Here is a 25,440-nt window from a genome sequence, read left to right as displayed (position 1 = left end):
CTGAAGCATACAAATATTCACCAAATGAAGTCATATTTATAATGGAATAGAGAATAAGGTAAAAAGCCAAAACTCTTGGAAGAGATTGTTTCCATGAGATATTAAGGACTTCTTAAAAAATGTCCTTGTATTATTTTAGATAGTATTCAGTTGATCACCACCCACGATACACGTTCTGACTTTAAAATGAAAGAACATTACATTATTTACATGTCAAGTCATATCACACCACCATTATTATATTCCTTTATTTTTTTCCTGAAATAACATCTCTCTCTCTTTTTTTTTTTAAGTTAAGAACAATCAGTGACACCGTATTGAATATTCTCCTGGTTTCCTGAGGCTGCCATAATAAAGAACCACACACTGGGTGGCTTAAACAACAGAATCTATTCTCTCACAGTCCTGGAGGTTGAAGTCCAAAACCAAGGTGTGGGTTGACAGGCTGGTCCTTGGCTTGTAGTTGGTGTTCTCCCTATGTCTTCACATCATTTTCCCTCAGTATATGTCTGTCTTTATGCCCAAATGTCCCCTCTAGGTAAGGACATGAGTCATACTGGCTTCGGGCCCACCCTAAAAACCTCATCTTAACTTGATCATCTGCAAAAACCCTATTACCAAATAAGATCACATTCACCGATCCTGGAGATTAAGAATTCAATATCTTTCGGGGGGAGGATCTACAATTAAACCCATAACAAATATGATTGAAAATTTTCTCTCAAACGAGAAAGTAAAATGTACCAGCATCATATACAATACTTGTCCTGTCTTAGCTGTGTAGTTGCTAAGCGCTGTCAGCACCAACCCTGGAGAAGCAAAGCAAAGTGGTGCAGCATGTGTGACTCCAAGACAAGAGACCACCAGCTGGATGGAGAAAGACTTAGCACAGACCAAGCACAGAGGTAACTAGAATCCCAGACACAGTTCCAAGTGAGGTGCCTGGGGGAGCTCAAGTCTGAGGCAAATCTGAGCGCAAAGCAGAGAGGAGACAGGGTGGAGTTTGGAGGTTTCTTCTACTTTCTGAAGGATCTGTTGAAAGAGGCATCCAACAAAGGATGGGTTCTCATGGTCTAGCAGATGATGGATGTGCAAATATGGAGTGTACGTAGAGAGATACAGAGCGAAGTTGAGAGGAAAGACACCAGACTGATGATAGCAATGATGAAAACGGTCTTAGAAGCTTATCAGGCAAACTTTGGGATGGATGGATGGAGCAGAGCCAGAAACTCTACCCTAAAATGTGTTGAGGCTCAACTGTGTGTCCTGATAATTCTAAATCGTGCTGCCAGTAATTTTTATAACAATAAACAACCAAAGTTTTTAAATGGTTTTTTTTTTACATATAATGATGATTTGCTATTAGTCATTTTAAAAAGTATTACTCATCTGAATTCCAATGTGCTTTGTAGGCAGGAGAGAAAGGCTGTGGAACTTCAGGTAGCAGATGACCCACAGCCTATTTGACTTTGACTGCAGCCCATAATCAGTGATGGTATTATTATTACTGCTTTGGAGGCAGGAGGGGGGTGTGTGTGTGTGTCTGTGTGTGTGTGTGTGTGTGTGTGTGTGTTTGTGTGTGTGTTGAGATCTCAGTATTCTCATAAGCATGCTGTCTAAGTCAATATAAACAATCATATTTGCTGCTGTGAGAAAACAGGTTGAGAACGGCAACCACCTGCAGAGCATAAAGACCCTAAGTCTGGGGCAGCTGGAAGATAAAAATAAAAGGATATAGAAGCCAGGGGGGTGGGTATATAGCTCAGTGGTAGAGCGCATGCTTGGCATGTAGGAGGTCCTGAGTTCAATTCCCAGTACCTTCATTAAAAAAGAAAAGGATACAAAAGCCCATGAATATTACGTGGTGAGCAATGGGTCCAGGGTTTTCTTATTTAGTAGATATACTGACATGGTTTGAAGCCACAAATTGTCCCTACAGGCAAAGCAATACTGCCGCACAGAGCACGAGCATCCGTGTGCTCAGGATGGGGATGGGACAGGCAGCACATCTACCTAAAGCTGCTCTTCAGCAAGGGAAGCCGGTTCTGGGGATGTCCATGGATACTGAGATGCTTCTAGTTGTATGAATGACCTGAGATAATGGTTCAAGTGGGACTGGGCGACAGAGATACTTTCAGGATAGATTACCTTCAGGGATGGCACATCAGACATCCCTGACTTCTCACATAAGGCATCTAAAGAACCTGTTAAATCTGTTGAACATTTCATTTGATGAGTTTCTGGGGTGTCTGTGAGCAGTTTTCAGTGCTGACAACCACATCTACTACACCTGTGCTTGTGACATCTTTGCTCTCATGGTTGGTTCTCCGTCCACACTGAGTTACTGAGTTAGCTGGGTGGGAACTTCCCAGAGACTTCAGTGAGGGGGATTAGGAGTCCAGAACTGAGTCAGAGAGCTCAAGTTTTGGATCCCAGCTCCAAGACCCATGATCGGTAGTGACCAGTGACCAGCCTTTCAGTATCTAGGCGGCTACGATGAATTCTGGGAGATAATAGAGTTTGATTTGAACAAATAGAAGCTCTGCTCCCCAACTAGCCTTAGTGATTAATCATGATCTGTCTGATTCTTGTGTTTTTTCTGAAGTGGTTCTGAACTTGGAGCAGGAAGAAAATATTTATCTTTAACTAAATCTTACCGTTTTTCTTTGTTCTCTGTTCAATTGTATTTATGTTTTGAAGATCTTCCCCATCTAAGATCAAAATATTTACCTATAGTTTCTATGTTTTTATAGTTTATTTTTAAATGTTTCTCATAAAATTTAATTTTAAAATAAGATACAAAAGTAATTAATTAATATTACTATAAAATGTTTGGAAAATCATAAAGAGAAAAATTTAAATCACACAATTTTTCTACTTTGTATCTTCTATTTCCAAAACTATTGATATTTTTGTATTCTTGACTTTATATTTAATCAGTTTCAGTGTATACTATCAGTTCTTTTATATGAAGGCTTTCCTATTCTTAAAATTTTTAATTTTGATTTATCTCTTACTGGGTTGCAGAATATGGGATACACAGAAACTACATTCATAGTGAACTTTCTGAGTCTTGCATATGTAAGACTACCTTCCTGTTGCTACTGCAGGAGTTACTTCTGTAGCATATTCTAAATTCTCAGCTCTATAGCATTCCACTCTCTTTCCCCTACCCTCAAACTCCATGAACTCTACTTCTTTTTGTTTTATGGTATTCATTGTTGCAAAAGAGAAAAAAAAAATGAGTCCCATCTGATTTTTATTCCAATGCAGGCAATCTGTGTATTCTCTTTGGATGCAGGTGGGAGTGTGTCTTAATATGAGTCATTCAAAAAGTTCCCCAAAACTTATTTAGTTATGAATCTTCCCTTGTTATTTTTGACTGACACATGAAGAGCTATTTCAATCTGCCTATTCAGATCTTTTTAGGGTCTAGAAAGGTTTCTTTTCTTTCCTTTTCTTTTAACTTTTTAAAAATGAAGTATAGTCAGCTCATACTTAATGGTGAAAAGCTGAAAGCATTTCCTCTAAGATCAGGAACAAGACAAGGATGCCCACTCTCACCACTTTTATTCAACATAGCTTTGGAAGTCCTAGCCACAGCAATCAGAGAAGAAAAAGAAATAAAAGGAATCCAAATTGAAAAAGAAGAAGTAACACCTATAATGAAAAAGAGTATGAAAAAGAAAGCTTTCTTACAGTGTCTTTGATTATTGCTTTCATTTCAGTTATTGTCAATTCTACTTCAGAAACTTCCATTGTTTTCATTTCTGAATCTTTCCCCTATATTTTGAGAAAATGTTTCAAATTTGTATTCAGCACCATCGAGTCAACATTTCATTGTACCAATCCTGCTCTTTACTTTTTCTACTCTGTATTTTAATTCTACCAACACATTTTATTGAAAGCCTTCCTTCTTTCATCTGGGGTGCATGGCCATCTCACTTGGTTCTGTCCTTAAGCTTTTCTATCATCTACTTGTATCTTTCTGAAGAAACTAAGAATTTTTCTAAAATTATCATATTCATAAGTTTGTTCTTCAGATTAATGCTTTGTTTGCCTTGCATTTTCTACATCCCTCAATTAAGAGCAGTCTATTTAGTCCCAGTATTTAAAGGCAAGTCTTGTAGACAGTCAGCCCTTGGCTCTGCTCGCTGGCTATGTGGAACTGGTAGGATCCTCCTCCAGTTGGAGGACAGCTGGTAGGCACAGCACCTCACTCAATGCCAGTGTCTAGCAGGCATTCTTCTAGGACTGAGATTTGCTCTTCTCTTACTTTAACTGATTGGTTCTCTTCTACTTTGAACTGCTCTTTATCTAGTCTTTGGTGGTAGAGCTCATTTTGAAGCTTATAGTCCTGATCATGGTTCTATCTCTGTCCTAGTTCTTAAAGGACAGCACTTCTGTGTCCATAATCTGACCCTAGTCTCTTTATGTTAAAAGCACTCTTTACCTAGAACTTAAAGATTTAAAAGGTCAGGGTTCACTTGTTCAAGTCTGATATCCTGCAGGCTGGTTTCCTGGAAGAGAAGGTGGACTCTAGCAAAGTTCCAAGGAAACCAATTAGGCTCAGTAATTTTAGGGCAATCATTCCCGACCTAATGCAAAGGCTTAGACCCTAGAGTTCCTCTCTCCTGACACTGGAGAGGTTGGTACCCCCTAAGTTGTGAATGCCTACAGGGCAAATCTTGCTATATGTGTGCCATATCCTATGACTGCAACCACAAGGCAGAGACCTCAGCCCCTGTCTCTTCCCTTCCTCCCCTACATGCAGATCACAGAATGGGAGGGGCTGGCTGATTCTACATCAAGTAATGAATGCTAAGGTGGCAGGATAGAGCTTATATCAAGGCTCTGCAACATCACATAGCTATTGTGTCTGGCCCCCAATCACACCAGGAGTGTGACAATACTTCCCTAAACATACAGCATCCAATGAAAGGGCAATGGGAGACCAGCACACCTGCTACTGCTCCTGTCTCTGTGAGTTTTCTAAGAGCAGCATTGCTCCAGCAGGCCTGCTGTGAGAGCTGCTGACCAATTACTTTGTTAGCATGGCAGTTGTCCCAGTAAACTGGGCGTCTGTCCAGGCCCATAACATATCCTTCTGGAAGCAAGTCAGAGGACTGGAAATAGATCAAAGACCAAGACTGGAGCAGGAAGAGTCTGCTGGTGATGTTGTGACCAGCCTTCAGGATGTCTGGTTAGTGATCATTAGCAGGAACTAGCCTTGAAGAAATCCTTAATCTTATGGGGCTAAGACTCTCAGTGACAGAATTCCTTTTTTGTGTGTGATATTAAAGGGAGTTGCCTAAGATGAGGTGGACACTTCACTAAAAGGAAAGTTGAACTACTGCACCTCATAAAATTCATGCATAAAAAGAGGAAAGAGGACATCTTTCCCATGATCACTAAAAATGGGTGGAGAATGTAGGAAAGAACTGACCATCAGCAAGACAGGATAAGTGGACTTCCAAATTCTATTTCTGTCCATGAGATCAAGATGGTAAAGGGGACAGTCCTTATAATGGTGGCCTCCTCCACAAATCTGTTACTGGATCTTACTTTCATGATTGGATGCATTGAAGAAAAGGGGAGCCATTCCAGTGCGTCTTCACAGCGTTCCCTTGCTCTTGGTTCCTCTCAGCTCCCAGAAAACCACACTGAAATACACCATCTAGAATCTGCCCAATGAACTGACTGTCAACAATAAATTCTAGGCCCTGAACTGAACATGTCGACTAGGACATCTCTTCTTCAGAAGTTCCCCAGTCACTGGGAGAACTTGGGATCAATGCTGTAGACCTGGGCTAGCCTTTACTCAATTCCTGTGCTAAAGTCAGATAAAGGCATTCCGAGCTGCAAGATGTGTACTTCCTGAGCTGTTCCTACAATGATCTTCCCCTGCCCATCTTCAGAGAACATGATCAGCACCTGGGATCACCTCCCAAAGTCTATTTCTAATCATCCACCTGGTCTCCCACAGCAAGGTCTGGACTCAGAGCCCATATGGGTTGAAATGGGATGCATTATTGACAGAATGAGAGATAATGCTTAGAAGCCACCTCTCTTTGAATTGAGGGAGAAGAGAAAGGACAAAAATGAAGAAAGAAGTCAAGGGTCAACTTGACCAATACTAATCCGTCCAGGCTCACCCTCCAGAAAACACTCACCTCTACACAGTTCCATGGAAATCAGCTAGTCTCAGTGCTAAGGCCATTAATTTGGTCAAAGGCAAGGCTTGGACTCAGATCCTGAATCAATGGAATGGGGAAGAGGACGGGTGCTGGTGTTTGCTCAATTATGAATGCTAATGTGGTCAGCCGTGGTCAACCCCACCACTGGTTTGCTCCCCATGAATAAAGCTGCAACTTCAAGGCTTAGACCCTAGTCCCCTGACCCAACCACTAGTGCCGACCTGGCCAGAGAGGATGAAAGTTAAGGTTCTGCCCCATCATCTTGTTATTGTTGCTCTGGCCCCAGATGGTACTTGGGGAGATGCCAGTGCTTCCCTAATCTTGTCTCTTAAAAAGCCCTCTCTGTTACAGGGTCTGACATCTGGCCCTACTAGACCTCTTTGTGCTGCTCCAGAATTCATGGGTACATATCCTATGGACCCAGTGTCCGAAAGCTTTCTACAGTGCTCCTCAGATGTGGTGTGAATGCTGCCTTTTCATTAGTCCTTCCAAATAGGTCACAGTTCTTAAGAAGATACAGCTACTGATTTGCTACAAGTGTCTGTCAGACCATGAGTACTCCATGCCTGCTATCCCAGCTATAATCTGAAGATATGTGACCTGAAGAATGAGACTAACAGCACTGAGTCCGTGGAAAACAGGCCACATTGTATATTTGAGCTCCATCTTTAGCAGCAGTGGGGACTAGAACCTGTACTCGACTCTGACCAGGCGGCTCTGGTCACATATGTGCTCATGGGCTGAACATTGGCCCTGCGTGCACCCAGGTGCCCAGTCCCTATGACTATGGTTTCTGCTCATGTTCATTTGCTCTGCAGTTCCCTGAGGGTGCTGGAGCCATGCCCTGGACCACAGCCTGCCCTTTGTCATCTGCTGGCTGGTATCCTACTTTAACCTGAATGGACATCCCTGGAACTAGGATGCTGCCACCAGCCCCTGACACAGCTGCCGCCTGGCTGTTGCTATGGGGCCTCCATATGTGGGTCTTGTCTGGACCAATCAGAGCAGTTATGCGGAAGCTACAACACCATCACCTCAGGGGTAACCTCATATTCAGGGAAGTCCTCACTGCACTCTGGCCACATATTTTAAGTAGCCCTAGTTTACCCTCCTCATGAAAATTCTACCCCAGATTAAAAAAGTTGCACAGACAATTTTCACCACTGCTAGGTACATCAAACACTCAGAGTCAATCTCTAGAACTTTCATCAACACCAAATCAGTCATTTTATCCATCCGGCAATAAAACATGGTTCTTGTGGCCAATGAACTGATTAAGGGCACAGAAACATAGTTTGGATCTTTCAAAAAGTAATTACAAAACAAAATAACACAATCTAACTTGAAAATTGTTTCATAGCCAAAACATTCTTTTATTATGGAATATGGGTGCATTTTATCATGCTAGAGGGTGGGGCACCTAAATGTGAGCAAGCCATTGACCTGTGAAGGTGACCTCACAGCGGCCCCACCCTGATCACATGTCCCAAAGTCCTCCTCACTCTCTCTGCCACTAAAATGATACAGTGCCATGGTTACTAATCGTGTTAGTGGCCATTAAGTGCTCCGGTATTTGTTGAGTGAGTGAATGGACAGATGAATGAATAAATAAGTAAGTAAAGAAAGCAATGAGTAAATCCTCCAATAGAAATACATACAGAGATTTTAAAAGATCAGAAGGAGAGGGAAACTGAGAGTTGTTGTTTAATGGGTATTGAGTTCCAGTTTTGCAAGAAGAAAAGGTTCTGGCAACCAGTTGCATGACAGTATGAATATACTTAACACTACTGAACTGTACACTCACAAAGAGTTAGGATGGTAAATTCTGTTATGCACTTTTTACTGCAATCAGTTTTTAAATGATCAAATCAAATTTAAAAAATCAGAAATAAAATTTATAGAAAAACTCGGAATACAGCTATGATCACTATCCGAATCTCACTGGAGCCACTCTTAAATTTTCATCAATGTACTCTGGCTGCTTCAGCCCTAATTTTTTAAAATTATATTATTCCTTATTTCTTTCATGACTTATTTTTTTGGAGTCAGTAATTGACAGTTCCATTATCATCATCATTGGAGAATTTGATGGTTCCAATTATAAAAACAAACAAAACCAACTCTTACTCTTTTCAGTTGGATGATGGTCTGATAGTAGAGAAAAAGTACTAAATTGTATTGTAGTATACAATTTTCATAATTAGCACATCATGAAATTAAAGTAATTCTTGGTTTGCCTAGAGCAATGCCTATCAGCACAGACTCTGAACCCAGCTGACTAGTTAATACTAGCCCCACCACTAACCAGCTTAATTTCTTTGTGCCACAGTTTTCTTACCTTCAAAATGAAGTTAGTAATTCCTAAAAGCTGAAAAAAAATTTTACCTCACCCAGAATCAAGAATAATAATTTTTAAAAGCTTAAGCAAGGATATGACTTGCAATTCTACTTAAGCAAGAATTTATTCCATTTTTACAAGCTGGAAAACAAAACTCTACTTTCAACAATGGACTAAAAGTTTTATCAAGTAACTTCTCAAATCATTGTTAAGTCATAACTCTTCAGTACATAATTTGGTAATCACCTATGACCCTCACATTAAAAATAATCACTGTTGGTATATGATACATACCAAATATAATTCTATTTTACATTGTGTTTTGTATCTTACTACGTAATGTATCATGAGCATTTTGTCAAAGCAATATATGTTGAGATTTCCTGTACAATTTAGAATGAAATCCAAAGCCCTCAGCTTGGCCCACAAGCCCCAGTGTGACCGCAAGCCTCCTGGTCTAAACTCAGCTCCTCTCCTTTCACCTCCAGCCTTCCTCACTGAGCTCACAAGTGGGCCTTGCAGGTTCTTGAGCCTGCTCAGCATGCACTTGCCTCAGGGCCTTTGCACTTCCTAAGTCCTCTCTCTAGAAACTCTTACACCAGATTTTTACAAGGCTCACTCACTCACTTCATTCACCTTCTAACAGGTGAAGAAATTCTGTAAAGTAGTGTGAATGAAAAATACTGCAAACCGTATCAGTAAACAAAGAATGCTGAAGCCATCAAGTCATTAGCGGCTGCCACCACCCCTCAGTGAAAACACGCCTGCAGCCTGGCCTCTGCAGCCACTCACAATGGTGCACTCTGAGGGCACTCAGAATAAGAAAGAACAGGATACTGGCCCTAGATAGCTCCGTGCTTGTCAAAGGAGTGAATTCAATGAGCCCAAATGTTTGCTTCCTCTCATACATAGAAAAGCGCTAAATTCTTAAACTTGAGATATCTGGTTTTCTTTAGTTAACAAGTAATCTTTTAATGTTCCAACTACCTGGTCTTTGCTGTAAAGCTTCTATATATCCTAGCTCCTCCCCTACCTCTTCGGAGCCGTCCCTCAGGGCGATCTGAGAGGCTGTCATCCCGGCTGAGTCCTTAGAATTGTCCACCGAATGAAACATAACTCTCAACTTTTAGGTTGTGCATTTATTTCAGTCGACGGTAGCAACCACTATATACCCCTTTACCCTGCTTTATTTTCCATCTGAGCACTCACCACTACTTACCATGTTACGGCTATTAGTGGTTAAGGCCTGTTCTTTCCAGTAGAATGTTAGTGACATGAGAGCAAAGATTTTGTCGGTCTTGTTAACTGTTATATCCCCAGGAACTAGGCTCTAAACAAATATTTGTTGAATGAATGACTTTTGCTCTGATTTGTCATTCATGACAGCACAGAACTCTGCTGCATGAATTTACTTAACGCATTTAACTAATCTCCTATTTTGAGATATCATACATTGTATCACCATGGCTATGTTTAAATACATTCTCTTCGATGCTTCTGGACTGTCCCTTCAGGGTCAAATTAGTGCAGCTGCCTCCTAACCATCCCCCTTCTTCTTTCTCCTTCTCCCCCAGGACGCATCACAACCAGACTCACAGCATCCTTTCTTTAGCCTGAAGGTATGGAAGCCCAAACTCTGAATGCTGGCATGGTCCCAGTTTGCCTTTCCATACTCAGTTCACATCACTGCTCAAAAATAAACTTTCCACTTTAAATAGGTTGCATTTCCTTAATGCAATGAACTGTGAGTTTCTGCAATTATGCTTTAGTGTATGTAGGTCCCTCTTACAGAACGTATTCCTGTTTCTTTACTTGTCTGAATTCCACCCGTCTTCCCAGGCCACCACCAGTACTTACTGACTACATCACGCCTTCCTTGCATCTAGTCTGTGTGGTCTCTCCCTTCTTTGCGTTGCTCTGCTCTTCCTGCATCTCACTCAAGACAGCCCCCGACTACCGACCAAGTTCCGGCTCCTACCACGCTGTAGATTACAATGTGCAATATCCTGAAGTACAGAAACCTTTTCCTCCTCTTTCTCAAAGTCCTATGCAGTTCTAGCCACAAAATAATAAACATTCTCTAATTTAACTCTCTTGCCAAAATCAAAACTCTTGTGGAAAATGAGACAGTGTTTCAAGGGAAGAAACAGAATTATTCATAATCAAATATTTTCATCTTCCCATATATTTTACTTGCATACTCTCTACCCACTATCCTTCCATAAATAATTTTAATTCTTAAAATTCCAACTTTTTTAAACCACCTTATAAAACACGTTGCTGATGAAATTTCTGTTGTTTCACACTTTGGCTTGTCTTAAGATAACATAATTAAGTATGACATTATTTTTAAAGGAACATTTCCTTCAGAAATTATCATAAAATCAGAATAGGGTGGTATTGAGTTATATAGATTATAGATATCATATCATAGGACTTGGAACGCTAGCAAAATCAAGAAGTCTGCCTTTCCTTGTTCCCATTTTCGGACATGAGAAATCAAGTTAAAATGGACAAAGAGGTTTCTAAGAAAGGAAAAACAATTCAAAAGGATGCAGCACCTATGTGGATGAAGGACATGTCGAGGGCTGGAGGAAGATGCTTTCTCTCAGTGATGACACGGCTGGGAACTCTAGGCTGAGTGCTCGGCAGAAGTATGACTGCAAAAATACCCAAGGTGAGTCCAAAACCGCACCCCTTTGCTTTTTGATCTCAGTAACTTACATTCTCATACTAAGCCTCAGGTCTTTCTCTCGATCCCCACGTGCTTCCTGGTTGCCTGGACTCGGGATCCTTTAAAGCACCTAGGGCAGCGGGCTAAAGAGCTACTCACCCTCTTCCTCGAAGAGAAGTCCCATGTGTGCATGCGCCTCGGCTTCCTTCTTTCCGCCGTCAATTTTGATGAGTTGAGCAATCTTAAAGCACCGTTCATAGAAGTGGTTTCTTACCCACTTGTCTTCAGAATTATTGAAGTAACAGGCCAGAGCATACAAGTTATTATAGACGTCTTCAAAGTATTCTTCAAAGAGAGAAAAACGTCATAAAATGCATTAGAAAAATGTCTGATGGCACATCCCCTCTAAGGGCAAACCAATACTGTCACATTTATTTTCCATTTTCCCTTAAAAGTATGATTAACTTTTTAAAATGGAAATGCAAAAATTAAATTCATGAGTTTTCACTATTAAAAATATTTATATTAATTAAAGGATGTGCACATGAGAAAAGCAACAAAAATCTTTCTGAAAAATCAGACTGTGTTAGAAATTGATGTACTCTTTGGTTGAAACATTAGTCTTTTGTAAGACAAAAAGCAAAACCGTATCAGCAATGTGCTCAGTTCTTTTGGAAGAAATGAGTATGTGGTATCATCAAGTACTTTTTTCCATTGAAGATATGAAAGTATTTAGAGATTCCAGAGAAAGTAATGTTTATTAACCATGGCAAAAAGATAAATGAAGGAAGCAGACAGAATCTGAAAATAGGAGGGAAACAAAGCATGCATGCAGCTTATAGATACCAGAAAGGATAATCAGGATGATTTGATAAGCTCATACACTTACTAGTGCTCTTTCTGGCAATACAAGTTACTAGCAGTGTTAAGAAAAAGTGGATTTCTATGCTTATCTTTTCTGCTGAAAATACATCAACACTAGTAATCCCTCTCACTCAGACAGTTGCTGGCTTATTTAACCCCTCTTTTTATTTCTAAAGTGGCATGAAACCTATTTGTACACAAAAAAAGTGTGTCAATATATTGTGAATCAGTCTTATAACGTTCACTGCAATCAGTCATAAACAAAAATGTATGTGTGTTAAACTATGCCTCACTCTTATAAACTTCACTCTATTGGTGAATATGAACAAATTCATAATCTTTTTTTTTTTTGCATTTGTGCTGAAAGCACAGTTGTAAATGTGTAGTAGCCTCTGGATTACCCTTCCAAAGATTTTTGTTTGTTTGTTTGTAACAATCATTATCTGTTAGAATTCACTGATTTTAATTTTTCACTACTATCAGAAGAGTCAACCTATATATTCCTGAAAGAATTACAATTATGAAAAGCATTTATATATTGCCCACTAGTACTTCTAGAAGATTAAAATACAAAGAATCAGAAAAAATGAAGTCACGCTGAGTATGACAAAAGTTAACTTTAAAGAACTGTATATAAGTCACTCCAGTGTTTCAAAAGAAATTCCTAAAACCTGTATCATTTCTTTACATACACTGCTTCATAATTCCATGGGAAATTAAGATTTACCTCAAAATAAGTTTAACATCTAAAAATTAAAGTTAAAAAAACTCTCCCTATCTCCCAGTTTTGAAGAAGCTGGGGATTCTGGAGAGCCATTCTGCTTTTAAGGTTATTCACAATAGGCAACAGCTTCGGTGAAAAGTGGAGGGTACCCTGACTTATTTACTTGAAACAAATACTCTCATTTCAGAACTGACTTCTCCTATGCTTTCTCTCGCCATTCTGAACCTTCTGCCTAATATGAATAGAGCACTAACATCGTTTTGTAACATTTTATATTTATTCTTTCTCATATTTAGTGACTAGAGTAGTGATATTTTAAAACCTGTAAATAAAACATTTTGTATTTTCCATTTTAAAAAGTTATATAAAGATTTTAAAAAATATATCTATACAATCCTGAAATAATTTTTCTGCTTTTCAGTAATTAAACCATAAGAGAAAAACATTTCCAAAATTTCATAAGCCAAGTTTGTGGTTTTATTTAGAATGAATTACATAAACTATTTAGATTATATATTTAAAGACTACTTGTCAGCTAAGCTATTTTTCTATGGAAGAATTGAGTGTTTTTTCAGAGTATTAAGTATAAAGGAATATACTCAAGTTTTGAATCTCTGGATAATCCAAATATATGGCTTGTATCCTTTCTATTCTAAGCAGCCTTTTCTCCTTGTTTGTGGAACATTTCACTTCCTTGAATTGTCAGCAGGTATGTTTATAAGATGAAAATAAATTTTATTGTTGATTTATTATTTAGACCAGTATTCATTATGCTACCTAAAAAAGGAGATCTCATTATGAAATAAATTTGGAAAATGCTCCTACTAATTTCCCTCTTTCAGTGAACCACACAATACATATTAGTATATTAAAGGCTCTGATAAGTCCTGCAATAAACCAACCTGCTTAATGTCAATGTTAATTCAGCTGGTTGTTTCTCAAACTTATTTCACCAGACAATTATTTTTGTTTTCCTTTACATAAAATGTATAAAACATCCTGTAGGACTATGCTTGAGTAGAACATACTTTGGGTAGCTTAAATAAATGTTATTAGAAAAAAATCTGCTGCTTAACCCTTGACAACAATTTAAAGTCAAGTGTAAATAATGTTTGAATTATCTATTGATTCGGTTACCCATTACCATTATTGCCATCTCTTCCCCTGCCCCATGGGGCATAAGGCCCTAATCATAATATTACAGATGGTACAGAGATGATTCACAACAATGGGAAATATCAGAAGTGTTATCAGGGACAAAGGAACACTTTAACAAACTCAAAATAATCCAAAAAGAAATGACTGGCTTACTTTAAGCACTTCTTTGCTATAAGACAGAAAGTGATATTTTGAAAAGTAATTTAAATAACTTTAGGTTCCTGCTCTGCGAGTCTCAAGAGACAGAACTGACCCGAGATGACCATTGTTAGTGCCATAGCTTTGATTAAATGAACTTCATTGTGACCCTAGAGTGATGGTCTTTCCAATGAGAAGCAATGAGAATGCTCAGAGATATGCTGCTCCAGGATAATTGTCTCAGATCCCACAACCATATGGGATGGAATCTTTGAGGTACCATTAACAGATTTTTATATTCCAGATTAAAAGTGTGTGTTGGGGGGGTGTTGAGATTTAGGATAAATTCAAGTTAATAAGAGTGAATGTGCATATCCCCTATACCATTCTTAACTCAGTTCACAATTTTTCTCCAGTAAAGTTCATGTGTTAAATGTGAAAAATTATATATATTTAAAAAATAAGCATACAAATGTTTACATGTCCTTCAACCAAAGTATTTCCAGTAATTTTCTCTCCAATAATTTTAATTCTCCATATTTTAACCAGGCAAAAGCCACTGCATTTTGAAGGCAATAAATCTACAGAAGAGTTGTTCTGAGCAGGAAGTAATTTTGTTCCATTTAATAAATGCAACTTTACTTACCATGAATATATGAGAAACCACTCAGTAAAGAAAATGTTTCATTACTTGTATCATGTGTATAAGATACTGTCTGTTATAAAGTTCTGACTTTTACAATTTTTGCAATTGGGGAAACATTTTAATTTATACATATATTTACTTTTCTTTAATAAAATGATAAATTAAAAGTTTTCTATCTTCAAATAGATTATTTAGCATTTTAGTTTATGACAATTTTCTCATATTGTGACTAGTGATGTGTTTGGCTCCTATTTATGCTACTAAAATGAATACCTCTAAAACATTTAGTAAATCTTTATTAAAGCAACTTGAAAAAAATGACTAGTGGGCAAATTTTATCTTGATCAATTCTATTTTCAGTGTAAATATCACTTCAGAATTTGAGGCTGATACTGAATGTCAGTTTTTTACAATAGCATTTTAAAATTTGTAACAGTTAATTTCTGGAGACATTATATCTAAATCACATTTTAAAAATGACCAAAGGACTCTATTTTTAAAGTCAATCCTGAAGTTACTTTCCATTATACAAATAATCAAATAATTACCTCTTGTTTACACACACACCCACATACTCTAGCTCACTCGTGGTAGTGTTAGGATTTTTGTTATGTCTCGTATTTTTAAGTCAGCTCACAACCTGCTCAGAAATAATGTACTGACTCCACTATAGAGACTAAAAGACTTCTGCTACCCCTCTCATGCTGGTTCTACGTCTCCATCAGTTTTCCCCATTGTAGCACTGGGTAGCAAAAAAAATTGTCTAATACTCTATTTTCCCATAGAAAGGCCTGAAATGAAATAAAGACATTGTCATGTTGGGGCTTGAGCTTCTCTTTTGAATTCTGTGGTATTTTCACACAGAAAGTTGAAGAAAAGAATAACTGAGAACACCAAATTTATATGCCAAATTTAGGGATTTCCCTTATTACATAAAATGACGAATTCCGAATAGGTTAAGCTAAGAAATACTTATGACAACAATATCACTATAATTATAGTAGAGATTAAAATATTTTCTTCAATACTTGAAACATATTGACTTTCTGGAAAATTTTAGGATACCAAAAGAATAAAAGAAATTTATTAGTGATGTGATAGAAAATATAAAGCTAACAGTTTTATTCACAATTGTGAATTGCAGGCTTTTCATGTCTCCTCACTATTCACTAATAAAAATTCCCTGAAATCTGTAGAACTTATTGATTAAACCTTCCATTTACATTATATAAACACTAGCAAATAAGTGTAATTTTCAAGTGATAGTACTCTTTGAAAGTATCTCCTCAGTGGAAGTTAGTATTTAGATTATATATAAAGAAAAAACTATGGTAAGGTTTATAGTGAATGAGACCAAAGATTTTAATACAAAGGAAAGCTCTGGAGAGCTTTCATCATCTTTCCTAGCTTAGAGTGACATCACCAGGATGGCCCTGTGTCTGGGCAGCCCTGTGATTCAGTGTTCCTATCGTTTATTCCATTAAGATGCTTAGTTGATGAGGCTGAATTGTGCTAAGGTGTCTTCACGTTTTAAATTCATACAGGAAACAATTTGGAACCTTCCCTGGGGCGCTCACTGTTCTGGCTTCTGCAGCCCTGCTTCCCCAGATCCCTCCTCCACTTACCTTTCCTTTCAGCTGCTTCGGCCCTGGTCAGGTAGTAGTAGAAGTGATCCAGCTTGTCAGGCTGCTCTTCCAGGGGTCTCTGCACCCACAGGAGGGACCTGACTTTCGCAGCCTCCCTCAGGGCATCCCACTTCTCCATCAGAGAGAAGAGCTCCGTAAAGGACTTGTGATAACCATCTCGCAGCATGTCCACACAGATGTTCTTCTTGTACGAGTTCCGGTAACTGGGAATAAGAATCAGAACACTCAAAGCCTTATTTTAATCCTTGAAATCTGTGCAGCTGTTTTGATCCTATAATAATTAAAGGTTGAATCATGCTGTTTTTCTTTTTTTCCCTCAGTGAAAGCACTGAACACCATCTTTGCCTCAAACACTTATAATTGAACTTCAGTTTAATGAAAGATGCCAGGAGCTATCTAAATACAGTAATTTTAGTGAAATTACATTATAAATATATCAGTTCCAGAGCTAAGCTCCCTTTGATAAGGACAAATAAGCTAGTTGACTGATGTCTTAGTCTGGGCTGATAGAACAAAATACCCCTGGACGGAACAGCTTATAAACAACTGAAATTTATTGCTCACAGTTCTGTGGCCTGGCAGTCCAAGATCAAGGTTCCAGGAAGGCTGCCTTCTGGTGACCTTCCTGGTTCAGAGCCAGCACTTTCTAGTTGTGCCCTCACATACCATAAGGTGCCAGGAGGCTCTCAGGAGCCTCTTCTACAAGAGCACTAATCCCATTTATAAGCGCCCCACCCTCATGACCTAACCACTTTCTAAAGCCCCATTTACCTACATCTTTGGGGATCAGGATGTCAGCCTATGAATTTTAAGGGACACAACATTCAGACCACAGCAACTGACAATATCCAAAAATACTTAATACATTAGCCTCCCACCAAAACAAAACAAAAGAGCAAGCCAAGCAAAAATTAAACATGTCATTTAGTATCAAAACAGTACTCTACTACAGTGAAAGGTTCATTCATTCATCCACTCATTTATGCAGAAAATAATTATTGAAATCTCTTGCCAAATATATTTTTAAAAATTATTTTCAGTTTGGATTAAGTTAATGATTTGTTAATGTAGTATCTCACTTCTAACTTAATAATAAATCATATGCAAGGAGATAAAGTGACGAATGAATAGTCCATTTATTTATTCAACAAATAGCTATTGAGTTTCCTACTGAGCGACAGGCACTGTTCTGGACCAAATAGATTCAGTGCCCTTGTGAAGTGTGTATTCTAGTGGGAGAGCACAATCAACAAATAAGTAAACAAATCATAAATAATTTCAGCTGATGAAAATTGCTGTATAGGAGATAAGCAGGGTTATGGAATAACAGCTGTGTGGTGGCTATTATTCTACTAAGCAAATAATCAGAGGCCAAATGACACAAATGCTTTATACTAATTATTTTATGTTATTCTTTTAATAGGAGACAATTAAATATTTAGAACTGACATGATCTGATACTACTAGCAATGAGCATTTCAGTATGGACTGAAAAGCCTAGATTCAGAACACCCAAGGTTGAGGCCAGCTCTTCCTAACCTCATTTCTTCTCATCTCATTCCTTCTCATCTGTGAAACGTACATATGAGTCTATTCCCTACATACATCACAGGGTTCTTCTAAGAACCAACTAAAATTACATGTATGAAAATGCTCTAAGAAATGTGACATTCTGAACTACTGGCTCTCAACTCCTGGCTCTGCAATCAACTTACCTACGGAGTTTAAAAAACAAACAAACAAAACAAAAATGGCCAAGCCCCATCCACCAAGAAGTTAAGAAGTTTTACACAGTGGATCAGCTTTGGTCTAGAACAAAATGCAGTAATAAGGAAGGGAGTTGGGAGAGGGAAGTTAAAAAAAAAAAAAAAGAAGGCAAGACCCAGATCATGGAGACCTCAAAGCCATGGCAGGAAGTTTGGACTCCAAGCTAGGAGTGAAGGGAGCCACAGAAGGGTCTAAGTCAAGAAAATGACTCAATGAGATTGTATTTTCAGAACCATCCCAGCTGAACTGCAATGCTCCCCTCCCTGGCAGCCGATGCAGGACACCTATTACTACAGGACTAGTCCATAAAGAGAGAAAAGAAAGCACATTCCCAGGCCAAAAAGTCAAAAGCCACCATTTTGTCAAAATGAAGACCAAAAATATTTAAAACGGAGAAGGGAGAAGCAATCGCAGATTTTTGTTTGTTTCTGCCCTCTAGCTGAGACAGAGGAGGAGGGTGGGAGAAGGGAGCGGTGAGACACTGAGAAGAGCCAGGTCCTCTCTCCCCTTCCCTCCCAAATGCCCCCCTACAAGGGTATGGAAAGGCAGCAGAAGTTACTGCAGAGGTTTTCTCAGCTGAAGAGGATGTGAACCAGCATCCCCCACCCTGTAATTTCCCACAGACCATGGATAGTACTGGCTGAGCGCCATAATTGTCTAGTGGGCTCTGTGTGTGTGTGTGAGATAGAAGTGAACGGCAAGAGAGGGCTGGTACATGTGCCACAGTGTCACTGGCTGCAGCAAGGGGATGTGTGCTAAAAGTCTTTTGGACGCACTGCCCACTGGAGACTGAAGGGGGACCCAGCTGTAACTGCGAATAAGAGGCACTGGGGAGCTACAGAGAGTCAGGTCAGCATACTTCCAGAGCTGACCAAAAGGGATGAATCAAGGGCATCAGGGACAGACACCTGTATAGAACCCCGTGGTCAGAAACGCATTCAACTACAAGTAAGCAAACCTGGCTCACAATGCCTTCAAAACTAGAGTTTTCGATTTCCCACAGCACAAGACACCTCAAGGCAGGCAGCTGCTGGCCTTGATTCAGTGGCCTGGCAAGTTCAAGGCCCATGCCTCTGGGATTATTTTATCCTTCCCCTCACTGGTCACTAGAGGGCTGTCCCAGCTCCAGACATCTTGTCCACCTTCAAGGCAAGAAGAAAGGGCAGAGTCAGGTGGTATCAGCTGTGTCTTACTCTATCACTGGGGAAAACAAAAGCATTCCTGCAACTACTATTGGGTTTTCCACTTTGATCCTGTTGGTGAGAACTGTGTCATGGGGCCACCCCTGGCTGCAGGGCACACTGCCTGATCTTGGGCACACTGCTGCCCCAAATGAAACTGGAGTTATGGTAGCAAAGAAGAGAGAAATGGATGCTAGAGAAGCAAGTTCGGTGTCTATCACAAGATCCTAGATCAAGACCTGGGAGTAAATGCTGACAAACTCCCACTCCTGGGGTTGCCAGATAAATCTGAGTATCAGATAAACTACGAATGATTTTTTTAGTATTAGTATACCCCAAATATTGCATGGGAATACTTATACCAAAAAAAAGTTTCTTATGTTTTGAAACTCAAATTGAAGTGTATGCCTTGTATTTTCATTTGTTAACCTAGTAACTCTATTTCCCTCTACCCAGCACCAGTGCTGTGCTGTTTCTATGCAGGAAAACAGGGTGAGGGGAAGGAGTGTTAGAATCCAGAATAACCTGAAAAATTACCGAATTGGATTGACTTTACCTGTGAGGGACAAGATTGGATTTTTACACTGGGGAGGATCAAGGCTCAGGGCCAGGAATTAAAATTAAGTTATAAAAAAATAAAGACTTTCAATTTAGCATCCTTGAGCTTGTGATTCTGAAATTCACACCAGATCCAAGAGAATGGCTGAGAGGAGGGCAGAACTGGGAGCAGGGAGAAGGGCAGACTTATGGTCACGAAAAGGCGAGGCCACGGGGCTGAAGTAAAGGCAGTGGGGATAAGTAGAAGCAGTGGGATTTTGTACATATTTAGGAGATAAAATGCCGATTACTTGGTGACTAATTCGATGTTGGGAGGGTGATGGAAAGGGAAGAGCTACGATGACAACCAGGTTTATGGAGTGGGTAGTTGGTAATTTACTAAAGAGGGTAACATAAAAGGATGAACAGGTTTGGGGAGCGAGAATGCGTTTGGGTTCAGATAACTTGACTTTGAGGAGCCTGAAGGGATGTCCAAGTGATACTCAAAAGGGCAGTTCAAGGGGTGGTAAGGAGGTTTGAGAGGACAAGGGATTAGAAACGCAACCTTGCTTCAAACAATCACTGCCACATAGAGAACAAGCTTATGGTTACCAAAAGGGGGAAGGTGGGGGAAGGATAAATTAGAAATTTTAGATTAACAGATACACACTGCTGTGTATAAAATAGATAAGCAACAGGAACCTACTATGTAGCATGAGGAACTATATTCAATATCTGGTGATGCCTATAATGGAAAAGAATCTGAAAAAGAATATATATATAAATGTATAACTGAATCACTTTGCTGTATACCTGAAACTAACACAACACTGTAAATCAACTATACTTAAATTAAAAAAAAAAAACACCCTGTCACCTTTGTATGTCTATGCCCTGGCTGCCAGCATGTTTTCCTGTGAATGAAGGAAGCATTCTGGGGCAATAAATAAATAAATAAATCAGAACATTGATTTAAACAATAAAAATAGACACATGTCAGGGAGTCATCTCAGTTCTAATCCTAGCTGGGACAGAGATGCAGAAAATCACTCTCTGAGCTTCATTTCCCTCACCTGGGAGATGAGGGTGCTTTGGTTGGAGCAGGTCCACCCAGCATCTAGTTTCACTTCCACAGACGGCCATATAAGCAAGTCCTTTTGGAAATAGCACATTGTGTGTCATCTTGGTGGGACTTGATTTTAAAGACTCCCTAGCCAAGGGGTGGATCAGTGACTCAAATGAAGCCACTGGTGTCTCTCCCAGGATTCTGAATCTTGAGGCAAAAAATACAAAGGTGCAGAAGGTTGTTGGAGCTCTGTCAACCCCGCAGCGACATACCGACAAGAGCTGCAAATGGCTCTTGCTACCTAGATCCATTCACGTATCCCATATCCTGTGTCTGTTCTGTTCCTTCTGAGCCAGGATCTCCCCTACGTTCAGCTAGCTACCTAATATCCTTCGAATAAAACCATTTCCAGTTTATTTAGTCAGAATCAGTTTCTGCGGCCTGTGACTGAAGAATATGAAGTGATTCAGAAGGGATTAGGCTAAAATTGTATCCAAGACATCTTTCAGCCTCAAAACATCCATGATATATAACTGATATCAATTTTTAAAATTCCTAGTACATTTTTTAAAAAGACCATTCTTTGCAAAAGAGATTTCAAATAGAAATGTATTTAAAAATGCATATATAACTATGCTGATATCATCTCTATTTTATACACACATTTGTGTGCACACACACAACACACATACATTTACGGCACTGTTTAAGCCTAATTACTAATACTTGAGAGCCGGAAAGAGCAATTAGTGTTTTACTAAATAGGTTTCTATTTCAACTTTCATGCATATTATTTCTTTAAACCAGAATAATTTTCATTTCTTCAAATGAACTGGCTATCTGAAAATAAAAATGTATGTCAATTTCCACCATTATATGTGAATTTTTCAGGTTTTATATTTCATAACAGACAATCATAGCCAGAGCTCACTTGCTTTATAAAAAGGGATTTTTTAAAAATGCAAACAGAAATATAAAGAGGATATTCAAATGCATTATTTTATCTGTTATTCATTTAGATACGAAGTTATGGGTCTTTGGTTTTATTTACATATTAAAACAAATATTTATCCAAATTAAAATATGCTCTTTTTAAGCATCAGAAGAAGAAAAATATCTCCTTGATGTAAAAAAATTATACCACATGGAAATTGAGAATTCCGGTAAAATTTCTGGGAGGTTTGATACTATGGAACTTGAACAGTTCTCCTGACAGAAAAGATGCCATTCACAGATGCAGAAGCTGTGACGTTCATGGATATCCTGACACCTACAAATCTATGTCCTAAGGAAGATCTTTGTCACTGCAGACACCTAAGGCTGCACTGGGCTCAGGGATGCAGCTGGAGAAGAATGGATTTGAAAGTGGAATTACGTGACCATGCATTTCTTGTGGACACTTATGACTACTTAAAGGCATCATTCAACAGAGATTTCTGAGATTGTTAATTTATATCAAAATTTCCCTAAAAATTCTACAGGAAAAAAAAAATCTGTACACTGAAAGAAAGTAAAATTGAACAATTTGCCGTAACTCCGTAGCAGCTGAATGTGTGCAGATGCTGGGAAGTGGAAAATCTGCTGTTAAACTACCATGGAAATGTTGTATCATTTTAAAATTCTGCCTTACACTGTTTCTCATAGCTGCTATGTATAGAGCACCTATGATGTGTCAGACACTGTGTAGGCACATCATTTCTAAATCACACACTAACTCTACAAATATGCTACTTCCATTTTCACAGATAAAGAAACTGTCTTCAGTGAGGTGACTTGCCTAAAGCCATTACAAGCTAGGAAGGGGCAGAGGTGGGATTCGCACCCAGGTTTCTCTGGCTGCAAATTCTAAACTTTTTCACTTTACTGTATTGCCTCCTATTATATCAAGTATTATTGATTTTTCTTCTTCTCCCCCTGCTCTACACAATTTTTTGTTTATTTGCATTGACTGTTTAGGAATTTGACATAGTTATACATTTATGGTGTCATTCTGCAATTAGAAAGCTATTTCATTGTCTTTATCCATGTTAATCCACATTTGCACTGGACTGGGGAAAGAGATCGGTGTCATTCTATGACTCTTTCAGAGAATCCTCTTCCTTTAAAATGAGGGGGCAGACAATCAGTAGCATCTGTGCAAAGCAAATTCAATAGATGTGATTCCCACACAAGGGTTTAAAGTCTAATGGGGAAAACACTGAGAGAGATAAACACAGAAAAAGACAAAGGTACACACTTGCATAAATATGAGAAATATGAATGAATAGATATGACAATTTACCTTATTGTCTTTGTACTTACAGGTATTTATACTAGTTATTAGATGGACTTTCAAGATCAAAATGCATTATCAACTACTGTAATATAATTATAATATATAATTATATATAATCTATAATTAATTCTAACATAATTAATTGAATGATGAATATATTTAACATATTTTTTCATAGGCCAAACTGAACTACTGTATCAAGGTGAAGCTTCACATTCAGTAAAATATTTCAAAAGCAGCTCAATAAGCTCAATACTTTAAAACAAGATCATAAAATTTTTATTTAATCTGACAAAGATAAACTCAAAAGATATGTTATATCTAATCAAAAGTCAGGATAATACTTTTATTCCATTAAGTTAATATTTATAAGTCACTAGTGGGTTATCTGTGTGTCAGTAATAACAGTCTTACATTCATACTGTAGGGATAAATGTTATTGGAATCACCTAAGGGATAATTACATTGACTCAAATTAATACTTAAATAGCTTCAGTTAATATAATTCCCATGGAATAAAGTGAGTCACTATTCTTACCCATACTTTTCAGTGTAGGTAGATATTATGTATAATTAGAAGGAGGAAAAAAATCCTTCTTGGCACGCACACACACTGATACATAATCATATGTTATATGAGTATGTTTTACAGGTTTTTTGTGTGAAAAGGATACTTTTTTCCTAAAAAATTAACAAAGATATAGCATTTCCTTAACTATACAAATATATAAAGAGAGAGAAGTTAGAAAGGAAAAAATTAACTATGTTCGAAATGACTTTAAAAGCATGTAGAATGCTTTTACAAAGAAAACTGAAAGCATTTTTCTTACTATTACACATTTAGGTTTTTAATAATTATTAGAGTGATTAACATGGATTAAGAATACACTACAATCGCTCATATATTTTTACCTAATAAACCACTGGAATTGAGATTCTTAGGAATTTTACATTCTTTGGACTTCAAAATATAGCAAGAAAAAAAGTTTCAATATTAAAAAAAAGGCTCTTTTTAAATTTAAAGGATTTCCAATGAGTTGACTGGTCTCTGGGGGCATCTACTGGAAATTTTGCAAACTGCAGTCACATCATGTAAATTTGATAACTTTCATTACCCATTTTAATACAGATATTATTTTAATTGATATGCAAATAAGGTGACACTCAAAGAAGATAAATGTAAAGTTATGCATGGTATTCTATCTCATCCATCTGTTAACAGCAAAACATGTAGCTGTCTATGGGATCAGTTAACAAATACTCAACTGTTAAAAATGTAAATAGGGCAGGTGGCATATCACAGATTACAGTTTTCAAAACATTCACTTCTCAGACTTGGAAAAATTGAAAATATATTCTAGGAAGAAAACACACATATTTAATGTGGCATTTTTATTAATCCAAATTAAATGCATATAAAAAGCACTTCCAGCCATTTGCTGCAACATGGATGGACCTAAAGATCGTCATTTTAAGTGAAGCAAGCCAGAAAGAGAAAGAAAAATACCATGTGATGTCACTTATATGTGGAATCTAAAAAAAAAATGACACAAATGAAGTTATTCACAAAAGAGAAACAGGTTCACAGACGTAGAAAACAAACTTACGGTTACTAGGCGAAAACGGGGTGGGAAGGGATAAATTGGGAGTTCGAGATTTGCAGATATTACTATATATAAAATAGATAAACAAGTTTCTACTGTATTCAATTCAGGGAACTATATTCAGTATCTTGTAGTAGCCTATAATGAAAGAGAATATGAAAATGAATATATGTATGCATATGTATGGCTGAAACTTTATGCTATACACCAGAAAGTGACACACTGTAAATGACTATATGTCAATTACAAAAAGCACCTCCAAAATTATGTCGGTTTCTCTAAAACAAATTCATTTTGCATCTCAGTATGTCCAATCATTATAAATAACCTGGTAACCACTGTTTACTTTCTATATGACTCAAGTTGACTATTTACATGTTAATATCTCAAAAAGTAGAATTTGGCATACTTGGAACAAAAGAATCTATCCATTATTTCAATAACTATTACATTTGGAATTAGTCATTAATATAAACATTTTTGGAGAGCTTCCTTAAGGAAAATGAACATATAACGAACACAATAATCATTGCAGCTTATACATAGTTTTAAGATATATTTAAAATAAACCAAATAACTCCTAGAATATTATTTCAGTTGTGACTAATCATGTAATAGGAATTTT

At 37.9% G+C, this 25,440-nt stretch overlaps 1 protein-coding gene across 5 annotated transcripts in view; it reads right to left on the bottom strand.

The window, feature by feature from the left end:
- Window positions 1-25,440, bottom strand: part of TTC29 (tetratricopeptide repeat domain 29) — a 210,675-nt gene that overhangs the window by 151,124 nt on the left and 34,111 nt on the right. For all 5 annotated transcript variants that reach the window (XR_012079909.1, XM_031692490.2, XM_072976073.1 and 2 more), the window contains exons 5-6: window positions 16,365-16,588; window positions 11,369-11,554 (exon numbers count right to left, since the gene is read on the bottom strand). Coding sequence is in view for 4 of the 5 variants with exons in the window: in XM_031692490.2 (XP_031548350.1) it covers window positions 11,369-11,554; window positions 16,365-16,588 (410 nt within the window). In the remaining variant the exon portion in view is untranslated. The remainder of the gene's footprint in view (window positions 1-11,368; window positions 11,555-16,364; window positions 16,589-25,440) is intronic.

This window comes from Vicugna pacos, chromosome 2, assembly GCF_048564905.1.
Source record: "Vicugna pacos chromosome 2, VicPac4, whole genome shotgun sequence".
Lineage (NCBI taxonomy): Eukaryota > Metazoa > Chordata > Mammalia > Artiodactyla > Camelidae > Vicugna > Vicugna pacos.
This window is presented reverse-complemented; position numbering and strand designations above follow the sequence as displayed.